Consider the following 22,790-nt stretch of genomic DNA (forward strand, 5'->3'; position numbering starts at 1 on the left):
ACTCTTTCTTCCAGGCTGGAGTGCAATGCTGTGGTCATGCTTCACTGCAGCCTCAAACTCCTGGGCTCGAGCCATCCTCCCACCTCAGCCCCTGAGTAGCTGGGACTATAGGTATGTACCAAGACATCCACCTAATATTTAAATTTTTGTAGAGATGGGGTCTCACTGTGTTGCCCAGGCTGGTCTAAACTCCTGGCCTAAACTCAAGCCATCCTCCCTCCTCAGTCTCCCAAAACGCTGGGATTACAGGTGTGAGCCACCATGCCTGGCCTGGTGCTGGCATTTTAACACCCCACTGCTACTGGATACCACCAGGTAATTCGCCTCCCAGGGCTGACCCTGAGGGTAAACCTGGGACAGAGCCCCAAGCTACCCACAGAGAAGGTGGAGCTGGTCCCTTCCCCAGCGTCTCCTTGTGACTACTCACTGCGCCCCAGGTTGGTGGCCACGTGCTGCAGCACCTCGATCTGCTTGATGGCCTCTCTCCGAGTGAAATGCACCACGAGCACCCAGTAGCCAGAGGAGAGGTCTTGCAGTCTGAGAAAACAGGACAGGAGCTGCTGTGACCTGCATGGGGCCACCCTGGGAAGCTGCAGTCGGCTGGTCCAGCAGTGAGCGCAAGGCAGGAAGTGATGGTCCCTAGCAGGTCTCCCAGGCACCCAGCACACCTTCACACCATCATGTCATTTGTGGCGAATCCTCCCTCCATCATTTATGTCTGCCCAGAGATGATTTACTGGGGTAACTACAGAGAGACTGTGGCCCACTTGAGTGGCACAAATCCCTTTCTGCCAAGGGGAGAGAAGAAAGAAAAGGCAGAGAAGCTAAGGGTTTCTCTGTGGAGGCTACTCATGGCCTGGGTTGTGCTCTGTCGTCTTTGGAAACTTCCTCCACCTTACCCGTACAGCAGGGCGTGGTCCAGGTGCTCACACAGACGCTGTAGGACCTTGTCATGGTTCCGGATGGCAGGGGTCTCATCCTCACATGCCGCAAAATAGCTCTGCAACTGAAAGAAAAAAAAAAACCCTCCAAATCAGAAATAGATTAAGAGGAGGGCTACAAAAGTTCTGGAATCAAGAAGGTAGCTAAAAAAAATCAGTCAAATGGTGTATCCACAATGACCAACAGAGACGTCTACCTCAAACCACCCCTGTCCCAGCTGCTGCTCTGGCACTGGAGGTTCCAGCAGGCAGCAGCTGTATCTTTACAGCCCAGTCCCCAAGAGGCACCCAGTCAGCAGTCCGCACAGTGACAACTTGAGGCTGGAGAGATCCACAGTCCATGCATAGGTCTCAAGTGGTGGCAAGCTTCAGGCCAGGGCCACAGCACGGCACAACTTCAGGGGCACTATGTATAGTGCTGTCTAGATCAATGCCACACAAACCCAGAGTTGGGGCATTGATACAGAGAGCACTAGACGTATTTTCCTCCCACTGTCAACAGACCTTTAAACTTTGCTTATGTTATTTTTTTGCCCTATTGAGAAATTTTTAATTTTTAGGCAGTCAAATCTGTCCATCTTTTCCTTTATAGTTTCCCATTTTTCCCAGTCATATATTAGAAAAGTATCTTTTTTCTTTTCTTTTTGGTTGTTGCTTGTTTGTTTTATTGAGACAAAGTCTCGTTCTGTTGCCCAGGCTGGCGTGCAGTGGCATGATCTCAGCTCACTGCAGCCTCCGCCTCCTGGGTTCAAGTGATTCTCCTGCCTCAGCCTCCCAAGTAGCTGGGATTACAGGTGCCCACCACCATGCCCAGCTAATTTTTTATCTTTAATAGAGACGAGGTTTCGCCATGTTGGCCAGGCTGGTCTCAAGTTCCTGACCTCAGGTGATCCACCCACTTTGGCCTCCCAAAGTGCTGGGATTACAGGCGTGAGCCACTGTGCCCGGCCTGTTTGTTTTGAGACAGGGTCTCACTCTGTCATGCAGGCTGGAGTGCAGTGGTGTGATCACAGCTCGCTGCAGCCTCAGTCTCCCGAATTCAAACAATCCTCCTTCATATCACAGTGGCCCCACTTGGAGCTACCCTCTGCATACACTAAGGGCCGATGGACTGGGGCACCTGCCCCACCAGCCTTCTTGACATGGAACACTAGAATTGCCTGCAATGCTGGATATGGATCTAGGTGCATGCAAGGCTCATGTTAAGCCCTACACCAAGAAGGACAGCACTGTTCCTGGACTGGGCTGATAAAAGGAGATTTGGACAGTAGGTGAGATGAACTGCAGCACTGTGCAAACCCCACCAGGCTGGGGAGGGCAAGGGCAGCTCCATCAGCCTACTTAAGGACAAGAAAACCCAGATATTGGACTGAGTTCACTGTAACCGCAGTTACAGAGAGAGGGCCCCTTTCAAGCACAGCTCTAGGAGAAAAGTCTCTCCAAGTTCATGTTAGCCATATCCTGTTCTGCTACTGCCTTTCCAATGGCCAGAAGGGAGTGGAACACAAGAAAAGAGCACAGATGCCTGATCCTGATCTCAGGTTTAAGCTCTTGGGACAAACGTATTCTCAAGTGTTTTCTGGAAGCAGTGGTAGAGACGGCCACGGCAGGCAAGATACATCAACCACACCAACAAGCATGTGCTCCTGGAGAGAGGCCAACAGTTCAGCTCCCACAACAAAAATAGCCTCTCTTCCCTGCAGCCGGGAACAAGCCTGGCAGGCCTGTCAGCCAGGACAAACCTCAGTCCTGCAGGGTCTTCCCTTCCCTTCCTCCCAGAGGCAGGCAAATCAGAGCACCAGAAGGAAAGATTTCTAGAGCTGAAAGAAAGAGCCATAAGCCTGCAAAAACTGCACAATCCCTCTCAGCAACAGCTGGAAACATTATTGCACACTTCAGTATTAAGTACGACCACACTGGGGTAGAGCTTTTTTTTTTTTTTTTTTTTTTTCAATTTCAAAATCTGAGTAAATCTGAGATCGGAGAGCCTATAGACAGATGTTACAGCTGGAAGCATCCTTAGAGATCTAGTGCAATGTTCTCATTAAAAAACCAAAACAGGGCCGGGTGTGGTGGCTCACACCTGTAATCCCAGCACTTTGGGAAGCCAAGGCGGGTGGATCACGAGGTCAGGAGTTCAAGACCAGCCTGGCCAAGATGGTGAAACCTCATTCTCTACTAAAATACAAAAATTAGCTGGGTGTGGTGGCAGGCACCTGTAATCTCAGCTACTCAGGAGGCTGAGGAAGGAGAATTGCTTGAACCCAGGGAGCAGAGGTTGCAGTGAGCTGAGATTGTGCCACTGCACTCCAGCCTGGGCAGCAGAGTGAGACTCTGTCTCAAAAACAAAAAAAAACAAAAAAAAAAAACAGGGCTGGGCCGCGGTGGCTCACGCCTGTAATCCCACCACTTTGGGAGGCCGAGGCAGGTGGATCACACGGTCAGGAGATCGAGACCATCCTGGCTAACATGGTGAAACTCCATCTCTACTAAACAAAATGCAAAAAATTAGCTGGGCGTGGTGGTGGGCGCCTGTAGTCCCAGCTATTCGGGAGACTGAGGCAGGAGAATGGCATGAACCCGGGAGGCAGAGCTTGCAGTGAGCCGAGATCGTACCACTGCACTCCAGCCTGGGCAACAGAGCAAGACTCCTTCTCAAAAACAAAAAACAAAAAACCAGAATATTATTCATTCTCTTGAATTATAATTCCCACATGGAAAAGAATGTGTATATGTGTATATTTACAGAGACGAGGTTAAGTCCCTCCATATGGTTTTTAGTTAAGTGACGGACCCAGGGCTGGAACTCAGACTCCTTTCTCAGCTAAGATACCTTTAAAGAAAAATTATTCTGAAAACATTTGCTCATTGTAAAAATGGAAGCAACACAGAGGTGTATATAAAGAATAAAGGCCCCTTTGCTCCCATTTACTATTGTCAACAGCTTGGTGTGCACGTATCCCCCCAACTCTTTTCCTGTATATACAGACCTAAGAAAAAAAGAAAAAAAAAAAAAAAAAAAGAAAGAAAGAAACAAGAAAAAAAGGAATGCCAGGAGTGGTGGCTCATGCCTGTAATCTCAACACTTTGGGAGGCCCGAGGCAGGAGGATCATTTGAGGCCAGGAATTTGAGACCAGCCTCAGCAACATAGCAAAACGCTGTGTCTACAAAAACAAACAAACAAAAAATTAAAAATTTGCCAGGCGTGGTGGCTCACACCTATAATCCCAGCACTTTGGGAGGCCAAGGCGGGCAAATCAGTTGAGGTCAGGAGTTTGAGACCAGCCTGGCTAACATGGTGAAACCCGTCTCTACTAAAAATACAAAAATTAGCTGGGTGTGGTGGCACATTCCTGTAATCCCAGCTACTTGGGAGGCTGAGGCAGGAGAATCGCTTGACCCCAGGAGGTGGAGGTTGCAGTGAGCCGAGATTGCACCACTGCACTCCAGCCGGGGTGAAAAATAAAAATAAAAATAAATTAGCTGGGCATGGTGGCATGCACCTATAGTCTCACCTACTTGGGAGGCTGGGGCAGGGGTCAGGGGGAGGTATCCCTTGAGCCCAGGAGTTCAAGGTTACAGTGAGCTGTAATGGCACCATTGCACTCCAGCCTGGAGCAAGAACTTGTCTCAGAAAAAAAAAAAAAAAGGAAAATAAGATCGTGCTATATTCGTTCTGAAACTTGCTTTGCCTTTAAGGTATATCTGTGTATATTTCCATATAATTATGATGTACCATACTTCAACCACTGTTAAATATGGATATCATATCCAGTTCCTGGACATCGCACATAATATTGCAGTGACCATCGAGCGGTCCTGTGTGGATGCTTCTGTGTGGCGAGTGCTTGCAAGGGGAACTGCTGAGCCAAGGGACAAACACATTCCCAATCTGCCTGGGTCCTGCCACCTGCCCGTCTAGAATGTCTGGCTGATTTACACTCCCACCATGCTGGCCAACACTGGATATAATTAGTCTAATTTTTTCCAGTCCATTTGGTGAAAAATAGTACCTGTTTTAAATTGTACTTCTCTGATTAAAAGCACAGTGGAACATCCTTATTAGCCACGTGTTTCTCTTCTTCTAGGAACTAAGTATTCACAGCCTTTGCCCAATCTTCCACTGGCTGCTTGTGTTTTTGTTGTTATTTGTTGCAGCTCTTTTTTTTTTGGAGACAGTCTTGCTCTTGTTGCCCAGGCTGGAGTGCAGTGGCATGATCTCCGCTCACTGCAACCTGCACCTCCGGGGTTCAAGCGATTCTCCTGCCTCAGCCTCCCGAGTAGCTGGGATTACAGGCATGTGCCTCCACGCCCAGCTCATTTTGTATTTTTAGTAGAGATGGGGTTTCTCCATGTTGGTCAGGCTGGTCCTTGAACTCCCAACCTCAGCTGACCCACCCGCCTCAGCCTCCCAAAGTGCTGGGATTACAGGCGTGAGCCACCGCGCCCAGCCATGTTGCAGCTCTTTAAGGATTTAACCTAATGTGTTGTTATGTATTATTTTCCCCCCATTATCAATTGACCTTTAAACTTTGCTTGTCATTTTGTTGCCCTATTGAGAAATTTTTAATTTTGATGCAGTCATATCTGCCAGTCTTTTCCTTTATAGTTTCCCATTTTTCCCAGTATAAGATTACAAAAGTGCCTTTTTTCTTTCTTTTTTTTTTTTTTTTTTTTTTTTGAGATGGAGCCTCGCTCTGTTGCCCAGGCTGGAGTGCACTGGCACAATCTCGGCTCACTGTAACCTGCACCTCCCAGGTTCAGGTGATTCTCCTGCCTCAGCCTCCCAAGTAGCTTGGATCACAGGCACCTTCGACCACGCCTGGCTAATTTTTGTATTTTTTAGTAGAGATGGGGCTTTGCCATGTTGGCCAGGCTGGTCTCGAACTCCTGAGCTCAAGAGATCTGCCCACCTCAGCCTCCCAAAGTGTGGGGATTACAGGCATGAGCCACCATGGTTGGCCACAAAAGTGCCTTTTTTCTTTTAGTTTTAGGACAATTTGGTTTTGGTTTTTATGTTTAGATCTTTTTTGTTTTTTCACTGCTGGTTTTTGGTCCCCTTATGTTTTTATTTATTTTATTTTTATTTTGATAGAGACAGGGTCTCCCTATGTTGCCCAGGCTGGTCTCGAACTCCTGGGCTCAAGGGATCCTCCTGCCTTGGCCTCCCAAAATGCTAGGATTACAGGGGTGAGCCATCATGCCCGGCCAGCTTCCCTTATGTTTAGATCTTTATATATGGCATGAGGTAAGGATCCAGCTTTATATATGGCATGAGGTAAGGATCCAGCTTTATATATGGCATGAGGTAAGGATCCAGTTTCACCGTGTTGGCCAGGCTGGTCTCAAACTCCAGACCTTAGGTGATCTGCTTGCCTTGGCCTCCCAAAGTGTTGGGATTACAGGCGTGAGCCACGGCACCCAGCCCTCGTATTTATTAATGTTAATTAATGGTCCAGCTCTTCCTAATCCTCTCACCTCAGCCTGCTGGGTAGCTGGAACTACAAATGCATGCCACTATGCCTGGCTGATTTGTGATGTAATATGCCCCTTTTAAAACTACTTGTTGTTGGCCTATTATATATTCCTGTGCTGGTCCTCCATTTAAAATTTTCACTTTATTCAGCATTTTGGTATGGGCAGAACAAGTCCACCCCAGCCCCCTCAACATTCTTTTTCAAAACTGTTTTGGTAGCTGGGTGCAGTGGCTTACACCTGTAATCCCAGCACTTTGGGAGGCCAAAGCAGGCGGATCACCTGAGGTCAGGAGTTCGAGACCAGCCTGGCCAACATGGTAAAACTCTGTCTGTACTAAAAAAAAAAATACAAAAATTAGCCAGGCATGGTGGCCCATGCCTGTAATCCCAGCTACTCGGGAGGCTGAGGCAGGAGAATTGCTTGAACTTGGGAGGTGGAGGTTGCAGTGAGCCGAGATCATGCCACTGCACTCCAACCTGGGCAGCCCAGTGAGACTCCGTTTCAAACAACAACAACAACAACAAAACTGTTTTGGCTGTTCTAGTACGTTATTTTAATCAAATTTCACTACAATTTTCTTCTGGATTTGTACTAGAATTTTTTTTTTTTTTTTTTTTTTTTTTTCTGAGATGGAGTCTCGCTCTGTCGCCCAGGCTGGAGTGCAGTGGCGCGATCTCAGCTCACTGCAAGCTCCGCCTCCTGGGTTCACACCATTCTCCTGCCTCAGCCTCCTGAGTAGCTGGGACTACAGGAGCCCGCCACCATGCCCGGCTAATTTTTTGTATTTTTTTAAGTGGAGATGGGGTTTCACTGTGTTAGCCAGGATGGTCTCGATCTCCTAACCTCGTGATCTGCCCATCTCGGCCTCCAAAGTGCTAGGATTACAGGCATGAGCCACCGCGCCCAGCTTGTACTAGAATTATACTGAATCCAGAGATCATTTGGAGGAGGAAATAATATTGCAATATTGAGTCTTCCTATCCACGAACATGGAGTCTTTTCCCCATTTATTCAGGTCTTCTTTTACATCCTTTGGTAATTTTTATAGCTTTCTTTAGGTATGTCCTGCACATTTATTTCAAGGTGGCTTGCATATCTACACAGGTATTATGAGTTAGGAAGCAATCTGTGCCTTGAAACAATTTCTGCAAAAAGTACAGTACAAAGAGTGTATATGCCACGGTGGTGGAGAAAGAAGGCTCTGTAGGCAGGAAACCCGGGTCCAAAGTGTTGCTCTGCGACTACAGAGGTGGGCACCTTTGGCAAATCACTTAACTCTCTAACCCTCATTTTTTCTCATCTGCAAAATGGGTTATAAAACGACTATTTAGACCTGAGCTGTCCAATACAGTAGTCACTAGCCACATGTGGCTATTTAAAGACTTTGGGAGCTGGGCAGCAAAGCACATAAAGGTAAACAAACAGCAGTGGCACTCTCTTAGCTGTAATGAGGCCACAGCTGGTAACCACCTCCCTCCCGCTCCAGTAAGATCAGAAGGCTCTGAAAGAACAGAAGTGGAAGGAAAGCAAACATCGAAGAAATAAGGACCCCAGAACAGAATTAATGGGGTGAGTATAACAAATATAACCCAGCCTGGAAGCACAATCCTCATCTTTTATGCCAAATTACTCTTTGGTTGCACTCAATACCTGCTGGTAGAGCTAATACCCACTACAATTAGGGCTGTAATTTATTGAGTGCACACTCTGTGCATCAGGACAGTGGCAGAGCTGTTAAGAGTGTGGATTCTGGAGTCGGACAACTTGGTTTGAATGCTGACTCTGCTACTCATTCACTGTATGACCTTGGGCAAGTTACCTAACCTCTCGAAACTCGTTTTTCTTGTCTGTAAAATGGGCTTAGTAATAGGACCCTCCCTATAGGTTGCCATGAGGGTTCATAATGCTTACACTGTGTTTATCAAGTACATGATACATCATAAACACTTAACAAATGTTAGCAGCTATGATGACGATGACACACTTTTCAAACGTAATGTAATCACCACCGCAACCCCGTAAGTAGGTCACAGAGCTAGTAAGGGGCAGAGACAGATTTTAAACCCAGGTCTTTTCATCAAACCTGGGTTGGAGGTCCCTGAATGAATAATGTATGTAAAATGTTAGACTCTAGCCAGGCATGGTGGCTCACGAGTATAATTCCAGCTCTTTGGGAGGCCAATGAAGGAGGATCATTAGAGGCCAGGAGTTTGAGACCAGCCTGGGCAATATAGCAAGACCCCATCTCTATTTTAAAAAATTTTTTGTAAAGTTAGACTCTATTTAAATCCCCTCCTAATACGTTTTAGGGGAACCCAAGAAAGAAAAATGCCGTTCCGGGCCAGGCGTGATGGCTCACGCCTGTAATCCCAGCACTTTGGGAGGCCGAGGCAGGTGGATCACGAGGTCAAGAGATCGAGACCATTCTGGCCAACATGGTGAAACCCCATCTCTATTAAAAATACAAAAATTAGCCGGGCGTGGTGGTGTGCACCTGTAGTCCCAGCTACTCGGGAGGCTGAGGCAGAAGAATTGCTTGAACCTGGGAGGTGGAGGTTGCAGTGAGCTGAGATTGTGCCACTGCACTCCAGCCTGGCGACAGAGCGAGACTCCATTAAAAAAAAAAGAAAAAGAAAAATGCAGTTCCCGCTCTTTTAAATCATGAGAACTGGCCAGGTGCAGTGACTCATGCTGGTAATCCCAGCACTTTAGGAGGGCGAGGCAGGCAGATCACTTGAGGTCAGGAGTTCAAGACCAGCCAGGCCAACACAGTGAAACCCCATCTCTACTAAAAATACAAAAATTAGCTGGGAATAGTGGTGGGTGCCTGTAATCTCAGCTACTCGGGAGGCTGAGGCAGGAGAATCACTTGAACCTAGGGGGTGGAGGTCACAGTGACCTGAGATTGCATCACTGCACTCCAGCCTAGATGACAAGAGCGAGACTCCGTCTCAAAAAAATGTAAATATAAATATAAACTATGAGAACTAAAAGCCCATGGTACACATGATCTCAGAGTCTTCTCCACTTCTGCTTCTTGGAAGACAGACCAAGGAGAGTGGCCAGGGTGGCTTCTCTACCAACAGCTCTTGCTGGTATGCTCTCCGTCCTTTGGCCCCACACTGGCATCTCCCGAGTGAGGATGTGTCTTGTTCAGTTTTAAAAAAAAGCTGCAGCTGCTCCAGGAGGGGCTTTCCCCACTTCTGGGAAGAAGTTCATCCTGCTGATCAGACTGCCAAGTGGTTCTGAGTGTTTCCTTTCTGTTCATGTGGATTTTGGGGAAAGGCAGAAAATCTCAGAATTCGTGGGAGTCTAGGGCAGGGTGGCTAGGGGACCACCTCCAAGTTTTGTGTGTAAAGTTTTATTGGAACACAGCCACTCCCATCAGCTCACGTGTCACCTGTGGCTGCTTTTGTGCTATGATGGCAAGTGGAGCAGTGTTTTTAGAAACAGGTCTCACTTTGTTGCACAGGCTGGAGTGCAGTAGTGCAATCACAGCTCACTGCAGCCTCAACCTACCAGGCTCAGGTGATCCTCCCAGCTCAGCCTCCCAAATAGCTGAGACTACAGGTATGTACCACCACACCTGGCTAATTTTTTTTTTGTGTGTGTGGTATTTTTTTGTAGAGATGGAGTTTTGCTATGTTGTCTAGGCTATGTTGTCTAGGCTGGTCTTAAACTCCTGCGCTCAAGTGATCCTCCTGCCTCAGCCTCTCAAATTCTAGGGATTACAGGTATGAGCCATGGCGCCCAGCCCAAAGCCTACATTTTAAGCACTCTTTTTTTTTTTTTTTTTTGAGACGGAGTCTCTCTCAGAGACTGCATGGCCTGTACAGCCTGAACTATTTAGCACCTGGCTCTTTACAGAAGAAGCATGCTGGCCCTCGGTCTGGAGCCTGGAGCAGAGGTGGCAAGGAATGCACACTTGTGATAGGCTCGGCTGAGGAGCTGCCTCTTGCTCAAAGCTCAGTTCAGCAGTGGCCAGAAGGGGAGACTCAAGCCGTGAAGGGTCACATATTTCAACACACAGTTACTGAGCACCTGCTATGTACATATCAGACACGGTGGCAGAGATAAATTAGTGCAAATATATAATATAGCATCAGGGAGTAGTAAGTGCTATAAAAAAAATGAAGCAGGGTGTGGAAATCTGTTATAAATACGGAGCCCCCGGAGGGAAAAAAATAAATACAGAAGCCGGGCACAGTGGCTCACGCCTGTAATGCCAGCACTTTGGGAGGCTGAGGCAGGTGGATCACCTGAGGTTAAGAGTTCGAGACCAGCCTGACCAACGTGGTGAAACCCTGTCTCTATTTAAAATACAAAAAATTAGCCGGGCACGGTGGCGCATACCTGCCCAGCTACTCAGGAGGCTGAGGCAGGAGAATCGCTTGAACCTGGGAGGCAGAGGTTGCAGTGAGCCGAGATCATGCCACTGCACTCCAGCCTGGGTAACAAGAGCAAAACTCCAACTCAAAAAATAATAATAAAAACAAACAAACAAAGAAACAAACAAATAAGGAGCCAAGAAGATCTCCCTGAGGAAATGGCTATTGTGGCATCCGGGGGGAAAGGATTCCGGTTAGAGGAACAGCAGGGGCAACAGTGAGGAGCCTGGTGTGGCTGGCGCTCAGGGAGTGAGGGGGTGAGCAGCATGAGATGAGGTCAAGAAGGCAGCTGAGGGCCGGATCATGCACAGCCACACAGGCCGTGCAAGGGGCTTTGTGTTTCATTACTAGTTTGATGGGAAGCTGTTGGCAGGTTGAGAACGGGGAAGTACATAACCCGATGTCACTATTACGAAGCTTCTTGCTTGTTTTTTGAGACAAGGTCTTGCTCTGTCACCCAGGCTGGAGTGCAATGGCGCGATCTTGGCTCACTGCAGCCTCTGCCTCAATCGATCCTCCCACTTCAGCCTCCCGAGTAGCTGGGACTGCAGGCATGCGACACCACAGCAGGCTAGTTTTTCTATTTTTTGTAGAGATGGGGTCTCATCATGTTGCCCAGATTGGTCTTGAACTCCTGGGTCAAGCAATCTACCCACCTCGGCCTCCCAAAGTGCTGGTATTACAGGCGTGAGCCACCATATCCGGCCTTGCCATAGTTTCTGTATGGTGAGTAGACAGACTGTGAAAGGCCAGGGTGGAGGCAGAGGTTGGTTAGGAGGCTAGCAGCCCCGACAATGGGAAAATGGGGGCTGGGAGCTGGCTACAGTGTAGAGGACAGGAGAAGGGGTCAGATGCAGGGTCTGAAGGCAGAGCCGCAGGGATTTAGCAATGGATTAAATGTGGGGCATGAGGGAAAGGGAGGAGCCAGCAACAGTTCTGAGGTATGGTCTGAGCAGGTGAACAGCAGCCGTTTCTGGATCGGTGGAGTTCAGCTCTGGCATAAGTTCAGAACACCTATCCGACATCTATGTGGAGGCCGGGCACAGTGGCTCACGCCTGTAATCCCAGCGCTTTGGGAGGAGAGGTGGGTGGATCGCCTGAGCTCAAGAGTTCGAGACCAGCCTGGGCAACATGGCAAAACCCTACCTCCAGCAAAAATACAAAAAATTAGTTGGACATGATGGCACAATACACCTGTAGTCCCAGCTACTTGGGAGGCTGAAGTAGGAGAATCGCTTGAGTCTGGGAGTTAGAGGTTGCAGTGAGCCAAGATTGCACCACTGCACTCCAACTAGGTGATAGAGTGAGACCCCATCTCAGGAAAAAAAAAAAAAAAAAAAAAGATATCTACGTGGAGACATCAAGGACACAGCTGTGGAAATGGATCTGAAGTTCAGGGGGAGGTGGGCGCCGCCAGCCACTGAAAGCCATGAGTGTGCAGCAGGAGGAACGTCTGAGTACTGAGCCGCCAGGGCTACGTTAGACCAGGGGTCCTCACCCACGCAGCCCAACAATGCCCAGGCCCCTTTCCAGACCAATGACATCAGAAACTCTGGAGTCAGGGCACAGGAAGCAGCACTGCAACACTCCAGGTAATCCTGATGCCTGGCCCGGGCTAGGATCACTGTCTTAGACCACGAAGGCACAGCCAGTGAGGTGGGCAGAAAACGTGGGCAGTGTGTGCTCCAGAAGCCAAGTGAGGAAAGTTTCCCAAGGGCAGGTGTGGTCAGTCGCCAGGGTCATGGCAGCAGGGGCCTAAAAGGGAGGTGCTGGGACCGTGAGGAAAGCACATGGGCATAGGGGCAGGGGCAGAGGCAGCAGCCTGATGGGCGCTCATCACAGAGGGCAGGAGCTTGCGTGGATCCCGCATCAGCAAATGAGGCATTTAAACATGACAGTGATGAGGCAGCTGGAACTCGAAACAGCAAATATTTGATGATATTGAGAAAAAGTTATTGTGAATTTTTTGTAATATTGGGTCATGTGAGAAAAGAATCCTCATTTTTTAACAATACGTACTGAAATATTTATGGATGTCTGGAAATCTGTTTCAAAATAATAGAGGGCTGGTGGTATAGACTGTCCGGTGATGATAAGAGCTGAACATGCGGCTTCAGTATGCCATTCTGCCTATTTTGGGTCAGAAGAGGGGGTGAGGGAAGTGGAAGAAGAGAGAGGAAGAGGAAGGAAGGAAGGAAGGGAGGGAGGGACGGAGGGAGTCGGGCAGGAAAACCAGAGTAGAGTAAAGAAATAACGTCCTTGCCCAGGAAAGACAGGATGGGACCCCTCTGGCCACAAAGGAGAGTCCACAAGCAGGTGGGCCAGCATGCTCCGGGCTGGGAGGATGAAAAAGTTGTCATCAGAAGAAAATTCAAAAGTAAGCAAGGTCGGCTGAGAATGAAGAGAGAGATTCAGATTTAAGGTAATTTTTTTAACACGGTGGTTCCCTAAGGTCCACGGACTCTGAGGCCTCTGTCTCAAAGGTATGTTCCCAGACCACGCTCTAGACCTGCTCAGCTGCTCTCCTGTCCCTGCTGCTGATTTTTCGGTTGTGCTCAGGCACCAGGGCCGGGAAGAGCTGGCTCAGCTCATCCCAGACTCTCCCAAAGCCAGGAGCACGGGGCTCCCAGGCGCTCTGGGAAGGCTGGGCGTCACAAGACTGCTTCGGGGAAGTGTGGGTGGTACACTCCAACAAGCCAAGAAATGCCTGACTCAGAGAATTTTAATCAGGGTGAGCCCCACTCTCTGCTCTGAGCTGCCACAGCCCAGCCTTCTCTGTCCCGTCTCTCTCTGATCTTCATACACCCACAAAACAATTTCTAGTACTATGGTTGATACGAAGAAATCCTTCCAGATTGGTCTCTAATAATTAACTCAAAGGTGGCTGTGAAAGATGATAAACAGCCAAATGAACATAAGACAGTTCCAAGTGACATCCTTCCTTTCTTCCTCGTCAGACGAGATCAAAAAGAGGCTGCAACCCTGCCCAGCCCAAAAGAGGGGCGATCTGGATTCTAACTCTGCTGTCAACTCGCAGGCTATACTAGGGGAGCAGGGGATCACACTTCCCTATTTACAGAGCAGGATAAAAACCCCTGCTCCAACAACATCAGGAGAGGCTGGACAGATGGCTGTAAGCGTGCCTGTTTAATTGCCTGGCCACTGTGGGGCTCCACCACTGCGCCTGCCCCACCCCTGCTCAGCCACTGCAGACACAGACCTAAGGATACCTAAGAAACCTTGCCCGGCCCGGCCTGGTGGGTACGACTCTCCTGTGATGCCCAGGGAGAAGGCCGCCAGGTAACAGCAGCCTCCCTGTGGGCTCCATGGAGACCAAACGTTATTTACACAACAGTGTTTGGAAGAGCCTCAGCAGGACAGGTCTAGGAGGTGGAAATCCAAAAGCAGAACAGACCCCACCTGAGGGCTGGGCGCTGTGGCTCATGTCTGTAATTCCAGCACTTTGGGAGGCTGAGTCAGCGGGAGTATTGCTTGAAGCCAGGAGTTTGAGACCAGCTGGGCAATATAGCAAGACCCTGTCTCTAACAACTTTTTTTTTTTTTTTTTAAAGTTAGCTGGGCATGGTGGTGCATGCCTGTAGTCCCAGCTACTCGGAAGGCTAAGGCAGGAGGATCACTTGAGCCCAGGAGCTGGAGGCTGCAATGTGCCATGATCACACGTCTGTACTCCAGCCTGGGCAATAGAGTGAGACCCTGCCTCAAAAAAAAAAAAAAAAAGGCTAGGCACGGTGGCTTATGCCTGTAATCCCAGCACTTTGGGAGGCCAAGGCGGAGCGATCACTTGAGGTCAGGAGTTCGAGACCAGCATGACCAATATGATGAAACCCCATCTCTACTAAAAATACAAAAATTAGCTGGGCATGGTGGTGCACATGCCTGTAATCCCAGCTACTTGGGAGGCTGAGGCAAAAGAATTGCTTGAACCTGGGAGGCGGAGGTTACAGTGAGCTGAGATTGTGCCACTGCACTCCAGCCTGGGCGACAGAGCAAGGCTACATCTCAAAAAAAAAAAAAAAAAAAAAACCCACCTGAAGAATGGTGGATTACCACCCACCTCACCTCCAATCACCTCTTTTAAGGATTACATCCACGATGGCCATAGCTAAATAAGCTCATCTCAACCTCCAAGCCAGACTGCACTGCAGGGGCCCTCTTGGCCCACTGAGTCCTGGAGGCTGCCCCTCACATGGCGATGCTGTAGGTACAAGGTGGGTGAGGACGTGTCCCATGGAAAGTGACATGCCACTGCCCACCTTGCGTCTGGGAATTCTACTCACAGCATGGTCACTGGTTGGGCGAACTGCCCCTCTGGTCTCACAGACATTCCTCCCTTACAAGGCAGATCCCCAGAGGAAAGGTGGAGCTCAAGCTACCTGCTGTCATTTACCTTTGGGGGACCCGTCCGTATCAGTGACAGCTGCAGAAGGGCCATGTGGTTGCAACTACTGAATGTCCCTTCAGGGAGGCCACCATAACAACCGCCCCCCCCCGAGCTTGCATCAGCAGCAGTTTGCTCCAGCTTCAGGCACAGCCTCTTCTGAATGTAAGGGAAGGGCCAGTGCTCACCACCCATCCCCTCAGAAAGACACAGGGAGCAGAAAATAAACAAACAAGTGAGGCAGGCAGGCTGGGGTCTTTTTTTTTTTTTTTTTTTTTTTTTTTTTTTTTTTTTTTTGAGACGGAGTCTCGCTCTGTTGCCCAGGCTGGAGTGCAATGGCACGATCTCGGCTCACACTGCAAGCTCTGCCTCCCGGGTTCACGCCATTCTCCTGCCTCAGCCTCCTGAGCAGCTGGGACTACAGGCGCCCGCCACCACGTCCAGCTAATTTTTTTGTATTTTTAGTAGAGACGGGGTTTCACTGTGTTAGCCAGGATGGTCACGATCTCCTGACCTCGTGATCCACCCGTCTCGGCCTCCCAAAGTGCTGGCATTACAGGCGTGAGCCACCGTGCCTGGCCAGCTGGGGTATTTTAAGTCTTAGCCAAGCTTCCTAAGACTAATAATACCTTTTTTTTTTCTTTTTTCTTTTTTCGAGATGGAGTTGTGCTCTTGTTGCCCAGGCTGGAATGCAATGGCAAGATCTTGGCTCACTGCAACCTCCGCCTCCCAGGTTCAGCCAATTCTCCTGCCTTAGCTTCCCGAGTAGTTGGGATTACAGGCACCCGCCACCATGACCGGCTAATTTTTTGTATTTTTAGTAGAGATGGGGTTTCACCATATTGGTCAGGCTGGTCTCGAACTCCTGACCTCAGGTGATCCACCTACCTCGGCCTCCCCAAGTGCTGGGATTACAGGCGTGAGCCACCACGCCCAGTTAATAACATATCCCCCCCGACTTTTTTTTTTTTTTTTTTTTTTGAGACAGAGTTTCGCTCTTGTTGCCCAGGCTGGATTGCAATGGCATGATCTCAGCTCACTGCAACCTCTGCCTCCTGGGTTCGAGTGATTCTCCTGCCTCAGCCTCCTGAGTAGCTGGGATTACAGGCGCCCGCCACCAGCATGGCTAATTGTTTTGTATTTTTAGTAGAGACAGGTTTTCACCATCTTGGCCAGGATGGTCCTGAACTCCTGACCTCATGACCCACCTGCCTCGGCCTCCCAAAGTGCTGGGATTACAGGCGTGAGCCACCACGCCCGGCTAGTAAACCCCATTTTCATGTGATCCAAGGAATAAATCACCACTGCCAGCAGCACTTCTGTAGAGACTCTCCCCTGCGATCTAAGACAAGGCTGGGTGCTGGCCAGGGCTGAGGAATTTCATTATCAAAGAGCAAAAGAGCCCTTAGAAACCATTTGGTTAGGAAGCAGAGTTTCCTGGGGCCTCCCATTCAGTAAGAATGTCCTGCCCTGTGCAGAAGGGTGTGTGAAGGGAGTTGGAGTTAAGGAGAGGGAGAAGTTATCAGTGAATGAAACTGACTACTGAATGTAATGAAAATCAGAAAAATAATCACTTAGCCACAACCCTCATTTTATAGGCAGGGAGACCAGAGCCCAGGGAGACAGGGGCACTTCCTGCACACCCTAGCTTTGGCCATCGTCCTACCACTGTACTGCAGAGTCTTGGCCAGGTGTGCTCACGCACAGGGGTAGCTACTTCTGGAGCTCCTTCTGCTTCATCCCACCTGGAGATAAAGCAGTCCGGACATCAGCTGTCACCACCCAGAAGTGCTCATCCCAGCCTGGGTGACAGAGTGAGACCCTGTCTCTAAAAATAAAATTTAAAAAAAAAACAAAAAACTGAGGAGGGCAGAGCAGCAGGGACCATGGGCCATCCCCAGGGCTTCAGCGACGGGGCTCTGCAGGATTTAGGGGACCACGTCAGGAATGTCCCAGTTGCTTCCCTCCTAGACAACATGAGATGTCAACAGAGGCTTCAGCTGCTGGGTGTCTGCCACTTCACCAGCCCCAGGGAACCGCAATGCTTCCGATGTACACTGCTAATTTTATTTTTGTTGTTTTTTTTTTGAGATGGGGGCTCACTGTGTTGCCCAAGCTGGAGTGCAGTGGCTCATCACAGGCACAATCATAGTGCACTACAGTCTCGAACTCCTGGGCTCAAGCAATCCTTCCACCTCAGCCTTCCATGTAGCTGGGACTATAGGCGGACACCACCACGCCCAGCCTACTCTCCTAGATTAATATATTTATGTAATATAATAATAGAGATGGGGTCTCACTATATTGCCCAGGCCGGTCTTGAACTCCTGGGCTCAAGCGATCCTCCCACCTCATCACCATACCCGGCCCACTCTCCTATTTATTTATTTTAATAATAGAGATGTGGTAAAGACACATGCACACGGATGTTTATTGCGGCACTATTCACAATAGCAAAGACTTGGAACCAACCCAAATGTCCAACAATGATAGACTGGATTAAGAAAATGTGGCATATATACACCATGGAATAGTATGCAGCCACAAAAAAGGATGAGTTCATGTCCTTTGCAGGGACATGGATGAAGCTGGAAGCCATCATTCTGAGCAAACTATCACAAGGACAGAAAACCAAACACTGCATGTTCTCATTCATAGGTGGGAACTGAACAATGAGAACACTTGGACACAGGGCGGGGAACATCACACACCGGGGCCCGTCGTGGGGTGGGGGGAGGGGAGGGATAGCATTAGGAGAAATACCTAATGTAAATGACGAGTTAATGGGTGCAGCAAACCAACATGGCACATGTACACCTACGTAACAAACCTGCACATTGTGCACATGTACCCTAGAAATTAAAGTATAAAATAATAATAACAATAAAATAATAGAGATGGGGTCTCACTATATTGCCCAGGCTGGTCTCAAACTCCTAGGCTCAAGTGATCCTCCTGCCTTGGCCTCCTAAAATCCTGGGATTACAGGCATGAGCCACTGTGTCAAGCCTACTCTCCTAATTTTAAAATCCTTCACCTGAGGTTCCATTGCACCATAGCCTGGAAAATATTTCATTCTCAATGGCAATCAAATTATAGTGAATTATAGAGCAAGAAAGCCCAGAAATCACCCCTGCATAAGAACCAATCAGAGATCTTGCAATTCAAAAACAATGAGGCTAGTTGCTCTATATGAAAAATGTTTAAAAAAAAAAAAAATGTTGGCCAGGCACAGCGGCTCACACCTATAATCCCAGCACTCTGAGAGGCTGAGGTGGGTGGATCACCTGAGGTTAGGAGTTTGAGACCAGCCTGGCTAACATGGTGAAACCCCGTCTCTACTAAATCTACAAAAAATTAGCCAGGTGTGGTGGTGCACACCTGTAATCCCAGCTACTTGGGAGGCTGAGACAGGAGAATCGCTTGAACCCAGGAGGCAGAGGTTACAGTGAGCCAAGATTGCACCATTGCACTCCAGCCTGGACATCAGAGCAAGACTATGTCAAAAAAAAAAAAAAAAAAAAAGAAAGAAAGAAAGAGAGAAAAAGAAAGAAAGAAGAAAGAAAGAAAAAGAAAAATGCTGTTGGCCGGGAGTGGTGGCTCACACCTATAATCCCAGCACTTTGGGAGCCCAAGGCAAGAAGTTCGCTTGAGCCCAGGAGTTCAAGACCAGCCAGGGCAACATAGCAAGACCCCTGTCCCTACAAAATACTAAAAAATTAGCCAGGCCTGGTGGCACGCACCTATAGTCTCAACTACTTGGGATGATGAGGCGGGAGGATTGCTTTAGCCCAGGAGCTTGAGGCTGCAGGGAGTTATGGTTGTGTACTGCAGCCTAGGTGACAGAGCAAGACCCTGTCTCTAAAAATAAAAAATAAAAATAATATTAAAAAGAAAAATGCTGTCCTTCAGCGATGTCTTAGAAGGGCAGTCAATGCCCCTAGCCAGGAAGGGCGTGTGCCCAGACTGGGTGGCATCCTGGGTCTGGTAAAGTCCCCCAATGTGTAGAGCTGTCATAAAGGGTTTATCCACCATGGGACTGCATCGATCTTTAAGCAAGTTTGGTGAAATCAATGCTTCTTAACCATTCATTTGCCACTAAATACAGCAGCCAATTGCACAAGTTTCTTTGCCCACCTCCGAAATTACTGCTCATTAGTCCTTCTGCTGGAGAGTTGGTAGGCTCTCTGCTTTACTGGCAGCTCTATTGAAAGATATGCAGGGGGTGACCAGCCTGGGCAACATGGCGAGACCCTGTCTCTACTAAATGTACAAAAAAAAAAAAAATTAGCTGGGCATGGTGGCATACACCTGTAGTCCCAGCTACTTGGTAGGCAGAGGCTGCGGTAGCTGCGATTGCACTACTGCATCCCAGTCTGGGTGACAGAGTGAGACCCTGTCTCAATAAAAAGAAAGACATGCAGGGGGAAAGCTGGAAAAAAGCAGGTACTTGAATTATCTGTGCATTTCATTTTTCTGTGGATTTCATTTTTCTGTGCTTTCTTTGTGGTGTAGGAAAAATGACAGCTGAAAGTGGCTAGCCTACTTGGGCACAGATCTCTAGCATAATCGACAGAACATGGTTTCCAAAAGCAGCTAAATGCTTCCTCTTCCTGGAAGGGGAGTGTGCAAGCCTCAAGGTACTATGATTCCTCTGGCTCAGAACTCAGCACAGGGATTGACTTCTTATGGAGGGACCGAGGACTCCTCTTAAGGTGGGGAGAAAACTGCTAAGAGGTTCTGCCAAGGGGCCCCTCAGTGAACACCAGAGACCTAGAAGCCAGTCAATGGCCTGAAAAACAGAGTGCACACGATTCTACTCCATTCTTCTACTGCTGGGACGGAAGCAGGAGCTGGCAGAGACCCTGAGCTCGGTTTTCTGAGCTCTGCACGCTCAGTGTTGTGTGTGGCACTGGCGGAGGAAAAGGGAGTTTTTCAAAGCCTCGTTTTAACCAGGCTTTCAAAGCACAGAAGCTTCAGCTGGCATGTTCATCTTTTACTTCCCTTTTCCTCTCCTGTGCCTACAACACCACCTCATGAGTGCCTCCCCCACCCAGACAACCCAAGTATGGCCGAGAGAAATGCTCACCCTGTCACTGTCTAAATCACAATGTTAGGCTGGGGGATCCTGCGGGGACCCCTGCTGCCATTCCAAGGCCCGTGCAATACAGTCAGATATTCTACAGGCTGAAAACGTAAATACAAGGCTAGAAAGCATGATGGAGCTTCCTGGATTACAAATCCATAGTGGATAGTAAAGGACATTAGGGAGGACTTGGGGTGTACACCTATCCCACTGCAATTTGTTTGATGTCTGTCTCCTCTTCCAGAATATCTGCCCTACGGGGGAAGGAGCTTGGTAGGATTTGCTCACTGTTGATTCCTATGACTAGAAGAGTGCTCAGCACATAATACTCACTCAACAAATATTTGTGCCCAGGTGCGGTGGCTCACGCCTGTAATCCCAACACTTTGGGAGGCCGGGGTGGGTGGATCACCTGAGGTCAGGAGTTCAAGACCAGCCTGACCAATATGATGAAACCCCGTCTCTACTAAAAATACAAAAATTAGCCGGGCGTGGTGGCGGGCACCTATAATCCCAGCTACTCGGGAGGCTGAGACAGGAGAATTGCTTGAACCCAGGAGGCGGAGGTTGCAGTGAGCCAAGATTGCACCACTGTACTCTAAGCCTGGGCAAGAAGAGCAAAACTCCGTCTCAAAACAAAACAATAAAAACAAATATTTGTTAGATGGTTTTATGGAGGACTGGCCCCCAGACTGACCCCTGGGGACGTGTTGTCTGTTACTTCAAGACCAACACCATGGAGAAGGAAAAGGGTCAGAGAAATGGAAAGAGCAAGAGCCAGAAAATGGTTCGAATCCCAGCCCTGCTCCTTGTGAGCTTAATAACCTCTGGCGGTTTACTTCTCTAAACTCCATTCCCTCATGTGTTAAACAGGCATTGGGTGGGTGTGGTGGCTCATGCCTGTAATCCCAGCACTTTGGGAAGCCAAGGTGGAGAATAGCTCGAGCCCAGGAGTTTCAGAGCAGCCTAGGCAACATGGCAAAACTCCATCTCTACAAAAAAAAAAAAAAAAATAGAAAAAATTAGTTGGACGTGGTGGTGCACACCTGTAGTACCAGCTATTCAGGAGGGCTGAGGTAGGAGGATTACTTCATCCCGGGAGGTCGAGGCTGCAGTGAGCCGAGATCACACCACTGCACTCCACCCTGGGTGACAGAGCGAGACCCTGTCTCAAAAAACAAACCCCAAGGCCGGGTGCGGTGGCTCACACCTGTAATCCCAGCACTTTGGGAGGCCAAGGCGGGCAGATCACCTGAGTTGGAGACCAGCCTGGCCAACATGGTGAAACCCCATCACTACCAAAAATACAAAAATTAGCCAGGCGTGGTGATGGGCATCTGTAATCCCAGCTACTTGGGAGGCTGAGGCAGGAGAATTGTTTGAACCTGGGAGGCAGAGGCTGCACAGAGCTGAGATGGCACCACTGCACTCCAGCCTGGTGACAGAGCAAAACTCTGTCCAAAAAAACCCCAAAAAACCCAAAGTGCCCCGACATCATGGGCCACTGACCCAGGAAACACACGTAAACATGCCAACTGCAGGGCCTGGCATGTAACAGGTGCCGAATAAACTAAACATTAAGGATTCAGGTGGTTTTCTTTCTCCCCTTCCTCTCGACATGTCCAGGACTCTCCTGCCCCAGCAGTCTGTGAATACCAAACACAACTCGGAGCAAAAGTGTCAACAATGAAGGTTGATTACCCTCAAAAATTAAGTTTGGAGATTTTTGTGTATTTCAAGCATGCATCAGTTCCTTCCTTGTACTCGCATAATATTGGGTTTTTCAGAATCTGTTAGTTCCAACTGTTAAATACAGTTATCTGGGGAGGAAGGGAATTATAAGAAACGAATACCTTCTTCCTTATGTATTTGTGCAATGTTTGTAGACACTTACAGGCAAAGGAGGAAAAGATAAATTACAAGTACACAGCATGAGGCCAGGTGCAGTGGCTCATGCCTGTAAGCCCAGGACTTTGGGAAGCCAAGGCAGGTGGATCACTTGAGGTCAGGAGTTCAAGACCAGCCTGGCCAATATGATGAAACCCCATCTCTACTAAAAATACAAAAACTAGCCCAACGTGGTGGTGCCTGCCTGTAATCCCAGCTACTTGGGAGGCTGAGGCAGGAGAATCACTTGACCCCGGGAGGTGAAGGTTGCAGTGAGCAGAGATCACGCCACTGCCCTCCAGCCTGGGCAACAGAGTGAGACTCTGTCTCAAAAAAACAAAAAACAAAACAAAATACACAGCATGGAGGAGAATATCTGTTTAGAGGGCCACCTGCTTCACTGGCAAGAGGTCAGGAGAAGCTCTCAGGACCCTGGATGGTTTCAATCACTGATAGATCAATGGCCTAAACTTTAATCTCCCACAGAAAGGACTCTCCCAGAAATCATCCTTATTCACCTGCCTCAAATGGAAGTTCTAGGACATTTGCACCTTGAATGAGCAACACCAAGGAGGACAGGGCTGGAAAGGAGACTTCACCCAAACCAACCG

At 48.7% G+C, this 22,790-nt stretch overlaps 1 protein-coding gene across 4 annotated transcripts in view; it reads right to left on the minus strand.

Moving 5' to 3' along the window:
• PLEKHM2 (pleckstrin homology and RUN domain containing M2) overlaps window positions 1-22,790 on the minus strand; it is a 50,506-nt gene that overhangs the window by 17,533 nt on the left and 10,183 nt on the right. For 3 of the 4 annotated variants that reach the window (XR_008516730.2, XM_024252868.2, XM_024252866.2), the window contains exons 2-3: window positions 900-1,006; window positions 428-537 (exon numbers count right to left, since the gene is read on the minus strand). Coding sequence is in view for 3 of the 4 variants with exons in the window: in XM_024252868.2 (XP_024108636.2) it covers window positions 428-537; window positions 900-1,006 (217 nt within the window). In the remaining variant the exon portion in view is untranslated. Of the gene's footprint in view, window positions 1-427; window positions 538-899; window positions 1,007-22,790 lie in introns of those variants that run through there. The other variant, XM_063714842.1, reaches the window with a different exon arrangement.

Source organism: Pongo abelii, chromosome 1, assembly GCF_028885655.2.
Source record: "Pongo abelii isolate AG06213 chromosome 1, NHGRI_mPonAbe1-v2.0_pri, whole genome shotgun sequence".
Taxonomy (NCBI): domain Eukaryota; kingdom Metazoa; phylum Chordata; class Mammalia; order Primates; family Hominidae; genus Pongo; species Pongo abelii.